Source organism: Citrus sinensis, chromosome 9, assembly GCF_022201045.2.
Source record: "Citrus sinensis cultivar Valencia sweet orange chromosome 9, DVS_A1.0, whole genome shotgun sequence".
Lineage (NCBI taxonomy): Eukaryota > Viridiplantae > Streptophyta > Magnoliopsida > Sapindales > Rutaceae > Citrus > Citrus sinensis.
The window spans coordinates 6,437,977-6,458,618 of record NC_068564.1 but is presented as its reverse complement, the minus strand read 5'-3'; the positions used below and the strand labels follow the sequence as shown (position 1 = coordinate 6,458,618).

At 33.4% G+C, this 20,642-nt stretch overlaps 2 protein-coding genes across 3 annotated transcripts; both read right to left on the bottom strand.

Annotated features, from left to right (window-relative positions):
- Nucleotides 1-917: 917 nt before the first annotated feature.
- LOC112499575 (protein yippee-like PJ691.02) lies at nt 918-4,002 on the bottom strand. Of its 2 annotated transcripts, none has more exons than XM_052434187.1 (6): nt 3,750-4,002; nt 3,139-3,176; nt 2,953-3,058; nt 2,617-2,856; nt 1,980-2,080; nt 918-1,388 (listed from the first exon to the last, which is right to left on the bottom strand). In XM_052434187.1, exons 1-4 carry the CDS (start codon nt 3,843-3,845, stop codon nt 2,641-2,643), a joined length of 456 nt encoding a protein of 151 aa, XP_052290147.1. In that variant the 5' UTR covers nt 3,846-4,002; the 3' UTR covers nt 918-1,388; nt 1,980-2,080; nt 2,617-2,640. The 2 variants fall into 2 exon arrangements, 1 of the variants encoding a protein (XP_052290147.1); XR_003067164.2 differs by having other exon boundaries at nt 928-1,388; nt 2,617-2,849.
- A 9,210-nt stretch (nt 4,003-13,212) lies between these two features.
- LOC102623889 (40S ribosomal protein S2-4) lies at nt 13,213-15,089 on the bottom strand. The gene is made up of 2 exons (XM_015533857.3): nt 14,332-15,089; nt 13,213-13,567 (listed from the first exon to the last, which is right to left on the bottom strand). The coding sequence occupies exons 1-2, from the start codon at nt 14,986-14,988 to the stop codon at nt 13,406-13,408; spliced, it is 819 nt and encodes a 272-aa protein (XP_015389343.3). The 5' UTR covers nt 14,989-15,089; the 3' UTR covers nt 13,213-13,405.
- Nucleotides 15,090-20,642: the final 5,553 nt, after the last annotated feature.

Below are 20,642 nucleotides of genomic sequence, written 5' to 3'. Positions count from 1 at the left end.
TAAAAAGTACGGACAAAAAAACCGGCTCAGTGCCAAGCTTTTTAAGCCCGGCCTAGGTGTTAAAAAAAGAAATGTCCAGTCCAGGTCCGAGCATTGCCATATCCAAGACCGACCCGGCTTTTACCAACACTATTTCCAAGTTTTACCAAAAAAAAATACTCAACTTAAACACTCCCAACATGTATATAATATCTAATCCACCAAGTTAATTAATTATAACATTGTCTAATTGTTTGGTATTGTGGCTCTACAACTGTTGTCGAATGAACAATAGCTCTAGATGCCAACATTATTTCACTTTCGGATACACCAAAGTCCAAAGAAACCGTCTTTTCTCAACCATTTTCAACGGAAGGCATTTTCCTATATTGCTGCCTTCAAATCCGCATACCAGGGGCTTAAATAATTCATTCAAGCTTAATACGAGAGCTATGATATTATGACGCAGATTCCAGAGCTTGTGACCCCACCTGATGCATGGAAATATTATCTCTTAACACAGATTCCTGCCTTATAGCTCCAAATTCAAAGGCGGTCTTTGTCCTTTGGCAATAGTCATATTCCTTACCATCCTTATTGCTATCACTAAATCTGATTCTCAGTTATACAAACATGAAACATCTTCATATTCATTGTTCAGCGCAACTTCCTTCTTACCCGCAATGCTATTACAGCGCCTTATATTCAAACCAATCAGAATCATCTGGCACACTTGAGTTTCAAAATCACGTTTCTCCTGCTGGATCTTAAGTAATAGGATGTAAAAAACCACATTTAACATATATGGCTGGCCGAGAATGCACCTACTTGACTGAAGATTGCTATGATCATAAGACCACAACAAAAATTTATAATAATCAACAACATGCAACTCCATAGTTTAAACTAATCTTAATGCACCTTTTGTAGCATGACATCCATAAATAGCCCAGTTTGATGTATGAAACAAGTGCTTAGACATGCAGGAGAAGTTTGAAACTTAGGAAAGATAGAAACAAACTAAATCCAACCGTCGCCTATTTCAGCTATTTAAAAACAACTAGAAATTTATTTCTTCTGTACAATTTTACCAACTCGGTAATATACCTGAATGATATTCATACCTCCAGTAATTATATAGAAAGAAGGCCAAACCACATAGCTTTCTGGTATATTTAGTTTAAGGTCAATACTTGATATCAAACTGGGTATAGGTAAACAATGACCAAGGTCCAGCAGGAAGCGATAGAGCACAAACAGTTACACACTGAGTATTCTCAGTTCTGACCATATAAACCAATGACCAATATGTAAAAAAACATATTTTGACTGAAAATTGAAATGGCCTTGGAACTTCACAGTCCTTGATAAACTCTCCTTTTCTGCCTTGTAAGGTTTTCCATTGTCCTCTGCAAAGTTGAAAAGCCAACATAACTATTCCGGTGGGATATCAGTTAAATAAGCAATTTGAGAGAGTAATTTCTAACTATAGCGTGCGAAGCAGTAGAAATGTAAACGAAATAGGATTTTCCCTGTGATGTAAATGAAACTTTAGTAATATGCATTTAACTCTGCTTCAGGTCTTTTACTAATGCAAAGACAAGACTTAAGTTAGACTCAAAGAGTCATTTCTGGTTTGACTTGGATGTGCTTATGAAGAGCACAATTTACAGGTGGCTAGCAAAGCCAGACTGTGGTGGGTGCAATAATGTGAGAAATGTTTCTATAAATCTAAGCACCTAGACTTTGTTATTTGAAGGAGGGGAAGAAAGAAAATTGAAAAGACTCTGAGCAGAGCGATATATCAATAAACTACAGGCACTATAAACAGCCATGCAAAAATTTAAAAGAGTCAAAACATGTTAAAATGATGCTCTCCTAGCTATCAGAAATAAGAAGCCAATACCGTTACAACAAAATGTTTTACCCCCTCATTACCTAGTCAATAATTTACTGCTAAAACATCAATGCTAAACAAACTAGATGAACCATATGCTTACTTGTCTCAGAAGAAGATGACAAAAAATAGCCACACTAGATACTTGAAGAAGGTCGAGCCAACCATGGAAAACAGTAAGAAAATGGAATCCCTCTAAGCTATCTGCAAAATCAGCATCTCAAAATCATTTCACAAGAATATTAACAGACAATCTATGGAGGATCAAATTAGCAGAAATTTTACCCCTTGACCAACCATGCTAATTAATAGTAGAACAGGACAATACAACCAAAAAAATCCATTGAAAGCAGAGCGTTACCAATACAAAAACAGTAGACTAGGAACGTTGCTGCATTTATATTACTATTTTGAGACAATATTCTCCAACATAGAATTTCTTAAGACATTGGACGAAGCAAGAAGGAAAATTTTATAATTGCAAGTCAGTGAACTCATTGTAAAGGCACAAGACAGATAATTTGCATGCACAACCAGCAAACCCATAGAATAAGATTCTACTGCAAAATTCTCTTTTGCTGTCATTAGAAAACCTTTTTGCCAAAGGTAGGGTATATTTTTGTTTCCTTGATCTTGAAGAAAAATTTAAGGCTCCCTATTTATATCGACACGTTCAAACAATACTGACAGCTTTGTCACAAAAGACATTTCTGAAAAACATAATATCAAACTATTATTACCAAAGCATGTATTGAATCTTTTAGCTAATCGCCGTTCTGCATTGGACCAGCATTCTGCTGCTGACCATTATTCTGATTGGGGTGTGGATCATCAGCATTCGCCTGCAGACCATTATTCTGATTGGGGTGTGGATCATCTTGGATCACAACAGCTGGTCCAACATAGTGCAGCATAGCCAAATCAAACACATAGGAACCTGGCATCATGTGTCCCCAATCGTACGTTGGATCAACTTGCAACTGAAAAAGCAAATAGATGATTCAAAATTTTATCTTCAAGAAAAAAAAAAAACAATTGAACCATAGTTTAATTAAAATTGAGAGCCTGAGACTCACAATGTACCAGCCAATAATTGTCCTGCAATTACAACAGTTGACAGCCTCTGACAAAAAAGGTCCAAAGCGATTAAGAAGTGGGGGCAAGACTACCACCATATTCACTCTGCATGTTACATAACCAAACACAGTTACTGGAGAAAACAAAAGATAAAGAAACTTCAAACACATAACTCCTACGCTTACCTAAAATCAGCAACAATACTGAGGCTAGTATTAGTGTGCTGCACAGAAAGGGCCAAAAGGTTAATTTTTTATTAGTTTAGAGGCAAAATATTACTTGAGATTATCTAATACAAACATGATCACGATAATGAGATTATCTAAAAGTAATTCCTTTTTCACAAACTTGAAAACAATGGCACAGAAATACCCACAGAAATAGTAATTCCTTTTAGTGAATTAGAAAACAACGGCAGCAAAAACTACTCACAAACGATAATTACAAACCACTCAATCCATTCGGAAGAGATAAAAGATGAACCTTTTTTAACATATTTTGTAAAAACTTATAAGTGTAAAGTAGACCTCCTACATATGGTGTCGATTCTGAATTATGTTATATAAAATTTAGAGACTCTGACAAATAATAATTAAAAGAAAAGGGGAAAAAAGGGATTACAATGAGCAACTCTTGCAAGTATGAAAGCATCAAAGTTTGTCAATATACAGACAAACAAAATCCACATACCAACAGTTCATTTGATTTTGAAGACAAAAGGGGGAAAAAAACATTTTTTCATGGGAAATATAAAAAATAACAAGAACCAAGAAAACTAATAAAGAATCATTCTTACATAATGGGTTATATTGGCTCCCAATGTGATCTGGGTGCCGCAAGTTCTGCAAATGTAGTACGGGGGTTGCTCGAAGAAATGCATATTGGCGGCCATGGCTGTTCAGTCTTGGAGGAGAGAGAAGCTCTTAAGAGAGAGTTGGAAAAATATATTGTGAAATAGCGAGAGAAAAATAATGCACAATGGGAATGGGAAGAAAGAGTAAAGGATCGTTAAGGGCGAAGGAAATTGGAGGGAAAATAAAGTATCGAGAAATTTTATAAAATAACTGTGACCACCCTTAACGTTTGAAGTAATTTTACTTAAATAATTTATTTTATTTAAAATTAATTTTCAACCCCTCTAAATTTGTATTGTGATAATTTTTTATAAATAAATCTTCTAAAATTTATTATTATTAAGTATAAAATATAATATGAAGTAGATTATTTAATATAAATTAAATAAATAAATAAATTATAATTATAAAATTAATTATGTATAATATAACATTAATAAATAACATAATTAAATACATATACTTAAATAAATGTCCTAACTACATATTTTGGAAGAATCAATTATTATTGTTTGTTTGTTAGAAAATGATATCTTGAAATTATTTTTCCGATATATCCCCCACTAAGATTGGCTAGTGGGTAAACCATTGCCTTCCAATTTCAGTCCAGAGATAATTAAAATGATTTTGGATGAGCTTTCTCCAAAAACTCTTCGGTAAGTCGGTAATTGCTTAGGGTGCTTCACTCAGTGCGTACGAAGAATGACTCAGATTTCCATTATATGAACTTTGTGCATAACATTTGTTCTAATTGGATTGTTAAAAAGTTTAACTTTAGTTCTCTAATTTGTTGGACATGATACCTAATTCTGGTAGAAGTTATTCCGAACTTCATTTAGGCATTTGCCTTATCGTTGAACTTCTTTAGCAGGATGATGTTTTATTTTTGTCATTCCCATTCTTCTTGCTATCATTTTTCTTGTAAATTAATTATTATTGGCTTTAAACTATTCCTTGTGCATTTGAAGCCTTATCTGCTTGTTCCCATAATCTATTGTTATATAGCTAATTGGTTGCTTCCCACTGCTGTATGTTTAAAAGAAAAGGGAAACATTTCAATATCATTGTATTACCAGTAAGTTAGTTTAGCAGTTTAGGATTTGATATTTTGTTTTCAAGATTAATTACTTGCATCTTTTTGCTTATTGTAGTAATGCTCAAGCTCATGTTTGTCTCGCACAATTAATGTACAATTGGTTGTCTCCATCTTGCAATCAAATTCAGACTATTGTGATTGATGGATAATTTGCTTTCTAATAAGCTCTCTATTTATCCGAAGTTTTTGGGAGTCGATGCAATTTGAAGGGAAAATGGATATTTCCATAATTCAGGTTCGTTGTTTGATTTTAAATATAATATGATTCATTATTCTAATAATAATAACTGTGGTCAATGACCTTGGAGGCAAATGCCCATTAGAATAAGATAGAGGGTTGAGGTTGCAGGGTTTCTCTTTTGGTTCATGGATATGTTTTTCAAGAGGGAAAAGTTTATAGTGGATTAGAGCTTATGCTATTTATCTTGTTCCTCATTCAGTTAAAGCAGCTAAATAAATTTTGTTGATTAGAGCAGCTTGAAGGAAGAAATTGATGAGTCTTCAAAACCTTCATTTGTTTCCAGGACTGGATATTGTGTGCTCCTAAGGGAAATATGAATCTCCTAGCTCTTAATGTCTTCAACCCCACTAATTATTGTGATGTTTTCTCTTTAAAGTAATTATTCTTATGCAATTGGTCTTTCTAACAGGCCAAATTTCCAGTTCTATTGAGAAAGTCTTCCTATTCGACATTGTGGTACAAGGCTGACACAATGTTCTCTACATCTAAGGTATTTGTTAAGATTTATTTCAATTGCCCCCATGCTACCAGCTCTCCCAAATCTGAAGTTCTGACTGATATTTTCACATGGTGGTTACTAGATTATTTGAATGTGTAAGTTTCAAAGAAAAAGAGTTATTCTCATTCAGTCTTATTCCAATGAACTACAGGAGGATACATATATATTAAGGTGGCCGGTATTCTAGCTCACTAAATCAGAAGCAAATTCCTTCAAATCAGGAATCCCACTAAATTAGGAGACTAATTAAAATTAGAATTAGTCAACAACTAAAACTCCTTATTAGGTAAAAAAATAATAAATAAATAAAATCTAAATGCTAATATGTACAGTGATTCTACACTCCCCCTCAAGCTGGCTTGTACAAATTGTACATGCCTAGCTTGCAACTCAATTCTTCAAATCTAGTTCTTGGAAGAGCTTTAGTAAGGATGTCTACAGTTTGATGTTGAGTAGGAATGTAGACAATATAGACAATGCTATTTTCGATCTTCTCTATGATGAAGTGGCAATCAATCTCAACATGTTTCATCCTATCATGGTGCACTGGGTTTTTAGCAATGCTGATTGCTGCCTGGTTATCACAGAATAGCATGATAGGTTGCTTATCTATCATTCCCAGCTCTCTAAGTAATCGATGAATCCAAATACCTTTACAAATACCCATTGCCAATTATCTGAACTCAGTTCTGCACTGCTCTGAGAGTCAACTGACTGTTTCTTACTTCTCCATGTAACAAGATTTCCCCAAACATATGAACAATAGCCAGAAGTAGAGCGCCTGTCCATTATGTTCCTTGCGTGGTCTGCATTAGTGTATACATCAATCTCCCGTTTGTTGTTTTTCCTGAACATTAATCCCTTCCCATGTGTCAAAAGAATCAGCGTTGTAGATGGCGTCAAAAGGATTCGAAAAGACATATCGATCTAAGAAGACATACTGAGAACCCAAGGGCCACCACTTCAAATTTTAAACGTTTGGACCGGGTTTAGCCACGTCACGTGTATTTAATTCGAGAGAATGTAGACCCGACCGTTAAGAGTTGGAGTAATGGAACTACTGACCCTCAACCAAGTATGTAGTTTCTAGTTACATTTCGTTTTACTCAAAGCACTAGAAATTGGGGGGACAGATGTTTGGGATATTAAGATTTAGTCAAGACGAGCGGAAGTTCCATTATCTAGTCGCAAGTATCAAACGCGACCAGATCGGCTCGAGCAGACCAGGAGCTGGTCGCGTGATTTCACAAGCAAACACAAGGAGTCCCTTTATTGGTCTATAACGTCTAGACGCGTTAAATCATGATTAGGAGTTACAACGGCTGACTAATAACTACATAAACATACATATTAACCCGCACACTTAAATGGTGCAATCAATGCATTCAATTAGATAACGGCCACAATAACTGACGCTTGCATTTGTCTATAAAAACAGGTAAAAGATCCAGAAAAAGGGGTTGGACTTTTTGAGCTAGATATCATTTCTTCAATATAGAAAATCACACAAAATTTATAACTTGAGCGTCGGAGGGTTAACGCCGGAAAATCCGGCACCCTTGACCATCTTTCTGTTATTTCAGGTTATTGATATTATCGAGACAGTTCAATACTTGTAATATCAATAGGAGACCATCTTCAAGTAAAGGCAGATTCAACCGTTGACAAGGCAATATGGTCGCCATCATCTGCTCGACCAAATTTCAGCATCAACAATTTTTCAAATATACATCCGACTTATATATTATAGTTTTCAATTATATTAGACAAAGCACTATTTTACACTCAAAAAATTAAATAAAGCGGCTATAAAAGCAAGACAATAACATTTTTCGTAAATAATATCTTAGGGAGTAAAAGAGCACTCATCCTTCTTCTTTTTGTCTGAATGATAAATGGTTTGTGCAAGATCTATAAGTAGGAGACCGAATACGAGAATAAGGATGAGTTAGATAGGGAATGGTTATTCCACCAACAGAAAAAGTGACACCAATGAGTTGCCTCGTAGCAATTTCCTGCACCGTCCTCAGGATCTGTCAGGTTAATTAATTTGCATTTGTTCATCATAAATTATTCAATCCATCACTTTTCATTTTCCTTTACATATTTTACTTTAATTGAATTCGATTTCTCTGTAGGAAATAATAATTATAGGTTCCGCTCGGCTGATGAACACTCGAGCAAAGGCTTTATTACATTGCCTCGTAGCAATAGTTTCCTCGAAGGTCGACAGGACCTATCTGGTTAATTAATTTGCATTTATTTCATTACTCAATTCATCACTTTTCGTTTCTTTTTCTTTTTTTTCCCCTTTTCTTAATTGCATATTTTGCTTGAATTGAATTCGACTTCTCTTTAGGAAGTAATTATAATAGGTTCTGCCCGACCGATGAAGAATTGTCCACATCCTCGGCCCTCAGTGTTTATCAGGTTTATTTCTTTCTTAATTCATTATTCACTTTCAGTTTTATTTTCTTTTTCATGCATTGCGTTATGTATTCATTAAATTATGAATTTTCTTTTTCTTTTTCATTCATTGCCACATGTATTCCTTAATGATTAAATTATGATTAACTTTTGAGAACTGTTGAGAAAAAATAAATTTCAACTCTTATTGATTCGTGAACATGAAAATTCAATTTATACAAAAATTCAAAATACAATAAAGAAAATAATACAATTAAGATTTTGGTAATTTCATTGATTTGCTATAATTGAGTCGATCAATCTTTATGTTGATTGGCAGCCAATCATTGAATTGGTTGGTAAAGAATGATATACAAATTAATCAGTTTGTTTCACCATATGACCTAAATAATTATGGATTTTTTAACAAAAAAATATTTGTTTTCCTCTCTCAACTCTCATGTACCCTATAAAATATTCTCATGTACAAGGTTTCTCTTCTTCTTTTATGCCGTTGAAGCTTGTCCTGAATGTTTTTGTTCGGCCTCTGCATACTTAGATTTAACCACCTTTCTTAATGGTTACAATCTACAAACATTAATATCTTAAGTCTATAGGGATCTAAATACACGTAAAAATATATAATACGACTTAAAAGTCTATTGAAAATCTATTCCCACTAGTATTTGGAAAGATAATTACTCTCATTCCTATATTTATGGGAGGGAAATATTTGAGTTTCTACATGGACTTAAAACTTTTGCCATCAACTTTTGTCGAGGGACAAGCTCACCACTACCCAGGCTTTAGTGACATGTATAAGTTCGATTTCCCTTTATACAAACTCTATTTTAACTTCTTCTTTTTTTAGTTTCTTGCCTCACTATCGAGCTTTGCCTAATTGTGACTTATAAGATTGAGTCATAGGCTTTTGTCTGCGTATGACCTGAGCGGTTGGTTTAGTGTTTCTTAATATTCCGCAGTTTCACTTACAAGTGATGACTAATCGTGTTTGTGCGATAACAGCTATATTCCAAAAGCAGGAAGAAAAAATAATTTATTTCTTCACATGGCCTTCAAATATTGGAGATTGTCGGAGCAGAGTCGCTGGCAATGGATATTGGAAGGATACAGCTGAAGGTGATGATATTAAAATTGGAACAAAGGAAAATCCGATTGGGTACAAGAAGACACTAATCTACCATCAATTTGAAGGAAATTATTTAGGAGAAGGTGCAAGAATGCCTCTCTTCTATCAGTTTCAAGGAAACTATAATCATTCAAAAGATGCAAAAAAGTCTAGTTGGATCATGCATGAATATAGAATAAATGACCAACATAACCTTCCACTTCCATGTACGCAAAACGAAGCTTACTGAATAAAGGTACCATATCTGTATTCATTAATCTGTTTGTTATTTAATTTTTTAATAAGAATTTTAATAGTAATTTTATTTTGCTTTTTTTTTTCCAGAATAATAAGTGGCTTTTGTGCAAGATCTACAATCAGGAGGCCGAAATTGAGAATAGAGATGAATTGGACGGAAAAGTTCGTTCTATCAACGCAGACATGGGCACTGAAAATATTGGTGTTATTTCAATCCAAAAACCCTCGACGTCGAACATGAGAAGAGATATTGAGTGCAACTGCTGTGCAGTCCTATGCCTCGTGTACAATAAACTAAGGCTAGGATGTGCGGGTGAGGGGGAAGATGCTTTTACTCCTATGCTCGAAAATGCTAAGTAGTAGTTATAGGAGCAAATAACCCTTATTAGGGGTGTTCGCAAATCGGATTTTACGGATTAGAAATCAATGCATATCCGATTCACGATTTTGTAGATTATAAATTTTCAATCCAATCTAATTCACGAATTGGTGAAATACAATCCAAATCAAATCCATACATCTACAGATCAGATGCGGATTTGACCCAATCCATATCAATTTTTTAATTCTGTCCAATTCACGAACTAACTAAATAAAAAAATTTAATATAAAAATAATTTTACTACTGATCAAATTTAAAATTAAATAAGATCTAAACAAATTAATTTTTTAAATAAAGTTAGAAAATACATTTGAAGTTTCAAAATATAATACATCAAAAAGAAAAAAATATCATTTGTTTAGACCAGTACATGAAAATAAACTGTTTAGGAAGCTATATTTGCTTATTTAATTATTTTTATTTTATATATTATCGGATAAGATATAATATAGTGTTAATGTAACTATATTTTAAGTTATTTTTTTACTAGTAAGTACTAATGTCATATTTACAAGTTTTATTTTTTAAATAAATAAATACTTTTTATTTTTTTACAGATTTACGAATTTTTGTAGATTTACTGGAGTAGATCCATAAATAAATACTTTTTATTTTTTTACGGATTTACGAATTTTTGTAGATTTACTAAAGTAGATCCATATCCAATCCATCAATTGCGAATTATCAAATTTTCAATCAAATCCAATCCATCAATCCATAGATCGGATTTTTACAGATCGAATTTCTATGGATCGGATGGATTGAGCAGATCGGATTGGATTCTGAACACCTCTAACGCTTATTAATTATTTAGCAGCACTTCTGTTTTATAACTTTTCTTTTTAACATTTAAGAAGTATTTATCTTTTTGTTATAAAGAATGCCAATTTTTTTAGTTGCTTTTACCAAACTTCCCTCTTATTCCATTAAGTCCTCTCCTGTTAAATCAATACCAATATTATTTAAGGCAATGTTCTCTTCAAATTCTACTGATTCACGTGACGTCACTTCATGATTAAAACCATAAATACAGGCAATGCGGACACCCATATTTACCATATCTACTACTCTAATAATATTACTAATTTCGTTTGCTTTAATCATTGTTATGAGTTTTTACAAGTCATTCTCACCTTACCATACATTCAATTATCGGCACTATTGGTGTATGAATGTAACTCTTGTTCAAACAACAGGTAAACGGTCTTTTAGAAAAGATTTTTGTTTTACATATGTTTACGTTAAAATTTATTTAATTGCAATCTATCCATGTTGCATGTAATATTTATTTAATTTTAAGTTATTTTAAATTAAAAAAATATTTTACTCTTAAAATATCAGATCGAATGGTTAAAAAAGTAACAAGAACAACTAGGCGGCTGGCTGAAGCTACAAATATCTAATGGAGCATTTATAATAAAAACAATTATTACAGTTTCGAGTGCTCTTGTAAAACTTATTAGATATAGCAATGTTTGTTTCGCACCCCTTTAATTCGGGGACAAACAAAATTGAATAACTTAACACCTAGAGCCATAATACTACAATGCCAATTTGTCCGAAATAAATATTACAAGAGAACCTTGATAAATTGATAACCCTGATGAAATAATCGTTTTTACTGGTCTTGACTTAGAGTGAACATAGTAAATTAATAATTAGATAGATAATAATTTTTTAAAAAAAAAAAATCTATTTTCCACACTCCCAATACTATTTGCAGGCACGCTACTCTACAACACATCATGAAGATCGACTTTGTGTACATGTTATTAGCTTTAAGCCTTCTTTTTTATGATGTTTTGCCCAAAAGGATGCGAGAGAGGGAGACTGTTAGGAATTTCATTGTATGATGGATGTTGATATTTCTATAACAACATCAATGAGTCTTCATTAATGTTGTTAGGAATTTCATTATATACTTGTACGATTGGCATCCTCATTGGACACATCAGTGAGTCTTCATTAATACTGTGCTTTGCTTTTGTGCACTTTATTTTTATGCAATTGTTTTGTTCAATTAAAATTGGTAAGCCTACTAAAATTGGATCTAATATCGTGCATGGGTTTTTTCTTTAGCAATTTTTTATCAAATCAATTTTGGACTTAAAAGGTCATTTCAAATTAGATGATGAGAACTATTATTCTGATCATTATAGTGGTAATAAACAATATTTTCATGACATATGTACTTACATTTTTCTATTTTTGAATAATTTTGTTGGAAAATGTGTTTTCAAAAGTGAAGATGCCGATGAAGGCTGGTGCGGTGCGACATATACTTGCCTCTTTCAATGAGTTGATGAAGATTAATCTGCGGGCTGGATTTTGGGAGTGTTACACATGCTGCAGCTTGTGGGAATTTGAGCTTTTGGTGATGGGTATGTCCCCTGTGGACGATATGGCAGGAGCGTAATAGTAAATTGTTTCAAAATGCTAATGAGGTTTTAGTGCTCAGATTTGTGGAGGTGCAGCTTCGTGGGAAAAGCCGCCTTCCAGATTCTAGAATTTATCCCATAAATTGAATGCTGATGCAGCATTGAACAATGGGGCTGTGATGGCGGGGCGCTTAGTAGAGGGCAATGTTTTCTTGGTGTTGAAACATGAGCCTATAGTATCTTTGAAATTCCAAATCAATCCGAACCATGACGGCAATCAACCACCATTGCAGGATAAACAAGGGCTTGAGCAACAACCAAATTAAAATTTAAATCCCAACAGTTGGCTGCAATTATTGTGCGTGAGAAGCCCTGCTTCATAATTCACATAATCAACCTTGTTTTCTTGTAGTGGAAAAATCTTCCCATCGAAACTACCAATTGCGAAACCAAGAACCAGAAAGGACCTATTTGTACAATACAAATGGTGTACCGTTGACATGCTGTAAAGTGATGATGAAAAGCAAAACTTAGAAGAGAAACAAGAAAAGAAACTAGATATTCAATCAATTTTTTTTTGTAGTCCCAAGTTTTATGCTTTGAGCGAGAAAATAAACAATAAGTTATAAAAGAAATGTTTTATTAGGTAAGAGAAAATTAACAAAAAGAAGAAAAAACATCCTCTAAAAGCAGACTAGTGTAACAAGACCCTTAGGGAGAAAGAAATCAACCCAGCACCCTTCTTATTGATACTACAGAAGATGATCATTCTTAGAATCTCCCGTGAAAGTTATTTTGTTTTTAGCTCACAAAATAAACTATCACTTTTCATTTATTCGCAAAACAAAATTTCCCCAAATAACCGCCATCAAATTTTACAATAAACAGAGGCTTAGTCCTTAGAATAATTCATTCAAACTTATAATCACAAAAAAACAAAGCTAGTGAGATAAATCTATCAACAACATGATGAAAAAAATTTGCTTTGGTGTCAAAACACCGAGTGAAGAAGCCAATGATAAATAAACATCCATTCAAGAAAACTCTGATTGCAAAACTTTAAAGCAAACAATTGTGTCCCCAAATAGCAACATACTAGTCCTGCAGAAATGAAAAACAGAAAAGTCTGTAACAAACAAAGCTATACTATAAAGTCAACCAAAATGCCTTTCATTCTAATGCTCTCCTCTCCATGCAGCCTTAAGTAGCTTAAGGTTCAACTTGATCAACTTCTGTGATGACTGCCTTGCTGATGGGCTTTGGCGTCAAAAGATCTGTGTACTCTTGGTATGGAGATTTCACAAAACGAGTCTCCCTCCAGAAATCAGGTGTAAGGAAGCCATATGTCTTCAACAAACACTCAAAGGTTGCCTGTGGATTCAAAGAAAAAGGACCATCATATGCTAACCAAAATAATATTCAGTTCATGAAAGTTGTTAACTGAAAGTTGAATTGCAACCACTCATTATGAAACTTTAGAAGAAATTGAAAGTACGACAATCACTTCACACTGTTTCACAACAAAAAAGCACTCTAAAGGAAGCATAACAACATCAAGCTAAAACAAGATAACTCCACAAACTGCTTTAATAGTTTCCAAGAACATCTGTGAACAACAAAAAGTACAAATGCATAAAGATAAAATCAAAATTCAGACAATTTTTAGAACATTCAAGTCAATCAGGACACATAGTTTACACACAGAAAATTTTGTGCATACACTCACAAATTTACACTGAGAAATTCAAGTAAGATAATCAATCATTGGACAAAATCCAAACAACAATAAAGAGGGATAATCACTCATATTATACCGCAATTACATTCCTCATGAGAAACCAATTGGGCATCGACTAATCATCTGAACCCCAAAGAAAAGCATCTCACGAACAGTACCAAAATAATCAATAACTTTTAATTCCCAATGCCCACAACAAGAAATAACACAACAGTTAGATTTCAATAACGAAGAATATAATACAATTCAACAGTCACCTATATAGATCGTTGGATACAATAGAGCATCTAACCAATATAAAAACAAAGTTTAAAAAAAAAGAACAAATATTGCAAAGAAAATTAGATAAATTAAACCCAATTAAATAACCAATTAAAGAGTTTAGTGAGATCGAAACCTTGACAAAGTTTCCAAGAGTCTTGGTCGACCCACGAGAAGATGTGAAAACATCGTCAATACCAGCAAACTGCAGCACCTTCTTTGGAACCCTAGCCGCCACAATTCCGGCACCACGTGGGGCCGGAACCATCCTCACGGTGACACTGCCACACTTACCGGTCACCTTACACGGCACGGTGTGTGGCCTCCCGATCTTGTTACCCCAGTAACCCCTTCTCACCGGAATCACCGACAGCTTCGCCAATATGATAGCGCCACGGATGGCAGTGGCAACCTCTTTGGAGCACTTAACGCCAAGACCCACGTGGCCGTCCGTGTCACCGACGACGACGAAGGCCTTGAACCTCGTCCTCTGACCGGCACGTGTCTGTTTCTGCACCGGCATGATCTTCATGACCTCGTCCTTCAATTTGTGGCCGATAAGCGTGTCGATGATTTGATACTCCTTGATTGGGAGCGAGTGGAGGTAGATTTGCTCGAGGCTCCTGATCTTGCCTTCTCTCACCAGACGGCCGAGTTTCGTGACTGGGACCCACTTCTCTTCTTCCTCTCTGCGTCCAGCGCGGCGACGGCCACGTGGGCCTCCACGGTCGCCCCGTCCACCACGGCCGAAGCCGCGTCCGAATGCACCGCGCTCGCCACCTCGTTCAGCCATGGTTTTGTTCTTGTGTGTTTAGGGTTTGAAGCTAGGGTTTGGGCTTTGGGAGAGTGAAAAATGCGAGGCGACAGAGGCTTGAGTAAGAGCGAAATGCCAGTTTTGAGAGGGTTATATATATGTGCCACGATGAATCAAAGTAGGGTTACGTTTTGGAATAATTCCCATTTTGCCTCTCTATTTTGACATAATCACAACTATGTCTAGATATTATTACAAATTGATATATAGTCCCCAAAAACTTTCATTACTGTCTGTACATATAATACCCCTAACTATAACCGTTGTTAGAGAAAAATTTATTAACGCAGCCATAGTTAGAACAGTATATAAAATTAGGGGGTTATAGAGTTCGGTGTAGTTTTTATATTTTTTAATCTTTGAAATCGTTAGTTTTTTTATTAATTTAATTAAATTAATTACTTATCATTTATTTACAATCCAAATCAAACTCAATCGAAATGGTTTGTTCGGGGTCCTATTTGTTTGTCTATCTTTATATAAAATTAAAAAAATAATTGATTTGATTTAATAACTTTTTATGAATTAAAATTATAACTTAATAAATATTCTTTTGCTTTTACTTTTTAATTTTGATTATTTTACAAGTTATGAAATTAAATTTTTTTTTTTTGAAACTTGCTCTTAAATCTTAACACAAGCTCTCAAAATTTAATTTTAGCTTCTTCACCTAGGGATGGCAATGGGGAGGGGAGGGGAGGGGACTAATCTCCCCGTACTCATCTCCGATATTTTGCGTATGTCCCCGTCCCCTCTCCCTCCTCGTCAAAATTATTTAAGAGAATCTCCATCCCCTCCCCGAATAATAACAGGGGATCTCCGAAGATTCCCGATCACCGAATAACTAATACATTTTTTTTTGTTTTCGATTTTAAGTTAATCATATTAAAATAAAAAATTCAAATAAAAGTAAAGTTCAAAATATATATTACATTAATATCCATTACAAAAGTCACATATATTAAATTAGTAAGTAACGCAGCATGCAAGGGATACAAACTATTGTGAACAAATTAATAGCCTAATACAAAATTGTTACAAATAAAATCAAATTTAGATTCAAAATTTATTTTTCAATGGTGGCGTGGACACTTTATAAATGTGGACTATTTCCTTTACAACACAATAATTAAGTCGAAGCAAATCAAGAGCAAATATTAGATTAAATTAGATATTAAAATTGTGATTTGCTGTGGGCAATTATAACATCTAAAAATAAATAAAAAATAGATTTAAGTTTAAAATATTTAATGAATATTAAAATTAAAACAAAAGTTTTGGGCTAATAGAATCTGTTCGGTCTTTTTAATGTCCTAAATAAAAATTTAGGACTTTAATTAGTTAATTAGGCCTAAAAATTTAATAATATAAATATTTTGATATTTTTATTTTTACCAATACTTATAATTTTTTAATTCAAATTTTATTATTTATTTACTAGTAATTTTAAAAAATAAAAATTAAATTAAAAATTAAAACAGGGAAATGAGTAGGGGATGGAGATTCCACCTCATCCCCGTCCCCTCCCCGAATAAGAAATTAGGTAAAAAAATTTTCTCGTCCCTTCCCTGAATAAGAAATTGGGTATGAAATTATCCTCATACCCTCCCCGAATGGGAAAAATCCCCGAAAATACCCGTCTTTGTGGGGATTTTTGCCATCCCTATCTTCACCACATCCAGTGGTAGTATGCTTGGAAATTTTTTTTTTTTTATTCTTTGAAAATAATGATACTTTTTCTTTTATGAAGAAATCAAATTATGATGATAAATGTAGATGATAAAAACATGAATTAGTTTCTCTTTTCTCACATGTTCTTACAAACAAAAAAATAGCGATCACAATTGGAGATATTTTTTTTTTGTTATTTAACGTTGAGGGGATATTTCATAATTTCTAATAGTGTATCGATTGAGGTCTTATTTTGCCAAACTCAAGAGGGGGCCAATAGGATTTTATCTTTGTTTTTCGAGGCCTTGGATTTTGGGTTAAGTTATTCTCCGACTGTTGCTTGTTGAGTAGGATTGAGCCCGGTCTATCGGCCCAGTAATGCTAAAAGCCCAAAAAGGAACGTAAATATGGCAAATGCTAAGAACTGCCCGATGAGTGGCGCTCTCGGAACAACTCTGATACCTCAAGAGACCCCAATAGGGTTGGCAAAATGCGGATCCGGATCCGCAAAACTTAAACTTAAATAATTAAAAATTTAATTTAAAAATTCAACAATTTAATTAATAATATCAAATAAAATTCAATTATAATCCAACAATTAAAAATTTAACATAAATAACCTATAACATCAACATAAATCCACAAATAAAAATATCACAACATAAATCAAACATAAAAATTAACTAAATTCTAAGTGCATATCTATTAAAATCCACAAATAAAAAACCTAACTAAATTCATGTATACAACCATTAAAATCCCCAATTAAAAATCCATAATAAGTAAAATTTAACATAAATAACATACAACATCATTATAAATCCACAAAATAAAAATATCACAACATAAAAAATTATTAAATTCAAGTGCATAACCATTTAAATCCACAAACAAAAAACATAATTAAATTCAAGTACACAACCATTAAACTCTACAAATAAAAAACACTACAAATCCATGAAGATTCCAAGCTTCCAATCCAAAACGTCATGCCACGATATCGTCAATCATCAGGATCCTCCACTCCTTCAGCATTCATAATTTATTCTACAAATCGTTTGAGCGGCTCATGATCTAACAATGAAAACATAAAAAATAATTATTAAGTGTTATGTTAGTACAAAAATATAATAATATATGAATAAATAAAATAAGTGATTTTACCTCTGATTTCATTCCAATGCTAATTTTGAGTACACATCAATGCCTTCACAGTGGTTTCATGAAGTCTATTACGGTGAGTACTGAAATGCCTACCTCAGGTGCTAAAAGTGGACTTAGAAGCAACAGTAGACACAGGAATGGCCAAGAAATCTCTAGCAACCTCAGCAAGTATCGGATATTTGCCCTTATTATTTTTCCACCAAGACAAAATATCAAAATTGCTATTAGTAGGCAAAACTCCATAATCTAAGTAAGTCTCCAACTCATATTTAGCTTGCTTATAGTTGACTTCTTTAGAAACAAATGAGTCCCATTCACCGGCCATACTTGAATCCTTAAAAATAGAAGCTTGTGGCATACCTCGAGAAGAATTGCCCATCTCAAAATGTCATCCATCTTCACTTGTTGCATGCTTTAATTCATACTCTTTCACCACTTCACTAAGAAGGTTAAACACTTTTTCAGCTTGATAGGCAGCAAGATCTCCATAAATCTTAGGAAAAAAGAAGTGAATCATCATCTTCTTAAACCTAGGATCTAAGATATTCCCTATAGCCAACACTCCATGAATAACATCTCAATATTTCTCATACTTAGCAATCATATTTGCAACCATTTGCCTAATCCCCTTATTGGGTGATGCCTTCCATGAATTCATTGACAATCTAATCTCACAAATTTTAGGAAAAAATAAGTTGTAGGTGGGATATCGAGATCCAGAAACCATTTCAGTTAACATACAAAACAAATCCAAATGTTCACATAAAACTCTTGCAAAATCCCACTCCAACTCATTAGGCAAACATTTATATTGTTTATCCAACTTACTCAACCGACCAAATACATCTTTGTACAATAAACAGTAGTGAGCATTAAATAAGTTGAATTCCATCGAGTCTTAGAATCAAGAACCAAACGTTTGGACTCTTTAATTCCTATTTGGCGCACTGCAGCCTCAAAATTTTCAATTCTTCCAGGTGTAGTAGTCCAATAACTAACACTATCTCTTATATTTTCAACACCTTTTCTCCATCACAGACATCCCATCCCTCACAATCAAATTCAAGATATGGGCACAACAACGCATGTGAAAAATTCTCCCGCCCTCAATTCTTCTAGGTGTAGCAGTCCCATAACCCCATTTCTTCCGGCACCCCAAAATTAATTCACGATTAGTAATATGACCTCTTAATTTGTCTCATCAGTCCCACTTTCCAATTAATTTTATTTATTTTCAAAATTGTCATGTTTATATTTCTTTGCTTGTTATTATTGCCCAAAAAAAAAAGTTTTACAAGAAATTATTTTCTTCACAATCCTGAGTCGAAATCTGAATGCAACGACAAATATTAAAGTACGAATTGTATATATTTGGAAATCAATACTGAATAAGGGCTGAACAAAAAATAAAGTAAATAAATACATAAATAAGTGATTAATAATGACAAGATCAGAAAAAATTAAGTTAGGACTAGTTTCAGACTGCAGGTGACTTATTGAAGAACGCCACTGAAAAAAATATGACATTAAAAAATCAATCTAAGTGCGTAATCAAATATATGATTTACACTTCATAACTATAATATTTTTTAAATAAAAGCTGACCTAAAAAAATAATGTATTTCTTAAGATGACTTTAGTAATTATGGAATATTTTTAACTCAAAATAAAAGTTGTTTTCCTCTCTCAAATCTTACGTACCCTAAAAAACATTTTCATCTATAATTATTCTTATTTTCTTTTATGTTGTTGAAGATTGTCTTTAATATTATTGTCGGGGCTCTACATATTAGATTTAATGTTTTTTTTATTGGTTGAAATCTATAAATTTCTATGACCCTAAATACATAAACAAAAATATTATATATATATATATAGTACAATGTAGTACTCTATTGAGACACAAAAATTTATTCTCACTAATATTTGAAACGAGACTTACTCATATCCCCACATTTATGGGAGGAAAATACTTGAGTCCCTACGTGGACTTAAACTTGTACTTTTACCTTCTATTGGGGCCAAGTCCATCACTAAGCGCAGACCTTACTGACTTATAAAAATTCAATTCCCTCTCATGCAAACTCTATTTTAACTTCTTTTTTTTAATTTCTTGCCTCACTTTCGAGTTGGGATAAGTCTCAGTATTTTTTCGGGCGTTTGGCACGAGGGGTTGGTTTAAAATTTCTTAATCAGCAGTTTCACTAACGAGTCCAACGTATGCATTGATGAGTAAATGGGTTTGTGCAATAACAGCTGTATTACAGAGACCAGAAGAAAAAATAATGTACTTCTTCACATGGCCTCCATCTACTGTAAATCTTCCGAACCGAGTCGCCGGTAATGGGTATTGGAAGGATGCAGAAAAAGTGATGACATTCAAATTGGAAAAAGGGAAATCCAATTGGGTACAAGAAGACGCTAATCTGCTATCAGTTTCATGGAAATTATTCAAAACAAGGTGCAAGAATTCCTCTTATTTCGAGGAAATTATAATCGTTCAAAACAACATGCAATAAAGACTAGTTGCAAATTTTATCCTCTCAAATTCAATATTTATAAACAAATTAGTGTCCCTCACAAGTGAATTTTCTCCATTAGTAGATAGTAATTTTAGTTTCTGCAAATTTATTTGCAATCCCGTAACCGTTTCTAAACAATGACCGGCAAGAAATAACTAAATTTTAGAGAATCATTAATTTCCATTTTGCCTGGTCAATTACTTTTAACAATCTTTTACATGCAACTAAATTTTGTATTATATCTTGCGGTTGTCGTGTTTCTTTTACAGTTGATTT

What these genes read in the sequence shown, in the direction of transcription:
- LOC112499575 (XM_052434187.1), bottom strand. Translation starts at nt 3,845, where the DNA reads ATGGCCGCCAATATGCATTTCTTCGAGCAACCCCCGTACTACATTTGC. An exon ending in GAGCCAATATAACCCATTAT is followed by an intron (nt 3,177 to 3,749) that starts GTAAGAATGATT and finishes CTTTCTGTGCAG; the next exon opens with CACACTAATACTAGCCTCAG. An exon ending in CAATTATTGGCTGGTACATT is followed by an intron (nt 2,857 to 2,952) that starts GTGAGTCTCAGG and finishes TTGCTTTTTCAG; the next exon opens with TTGCAAGTTGATCCAACGTA.
- LOC102623889 (XM_015533857.3), bottom strand. Translation starts at nt 14,988, where the DNA reads ATGGCTGAACGAGGTGGCGAGCGCGGTGCATTCGGACGCGGCTTCGGC. An exon ending in CTCTTGGAAACTTTGTCAAG is followed by an intron (nt 13,568 to 14,331) that starts GTTTCGATCTCA and finishes TTGAATCCACAG; the next exon opens with GCAACCTTTGAGTGTTTGTT.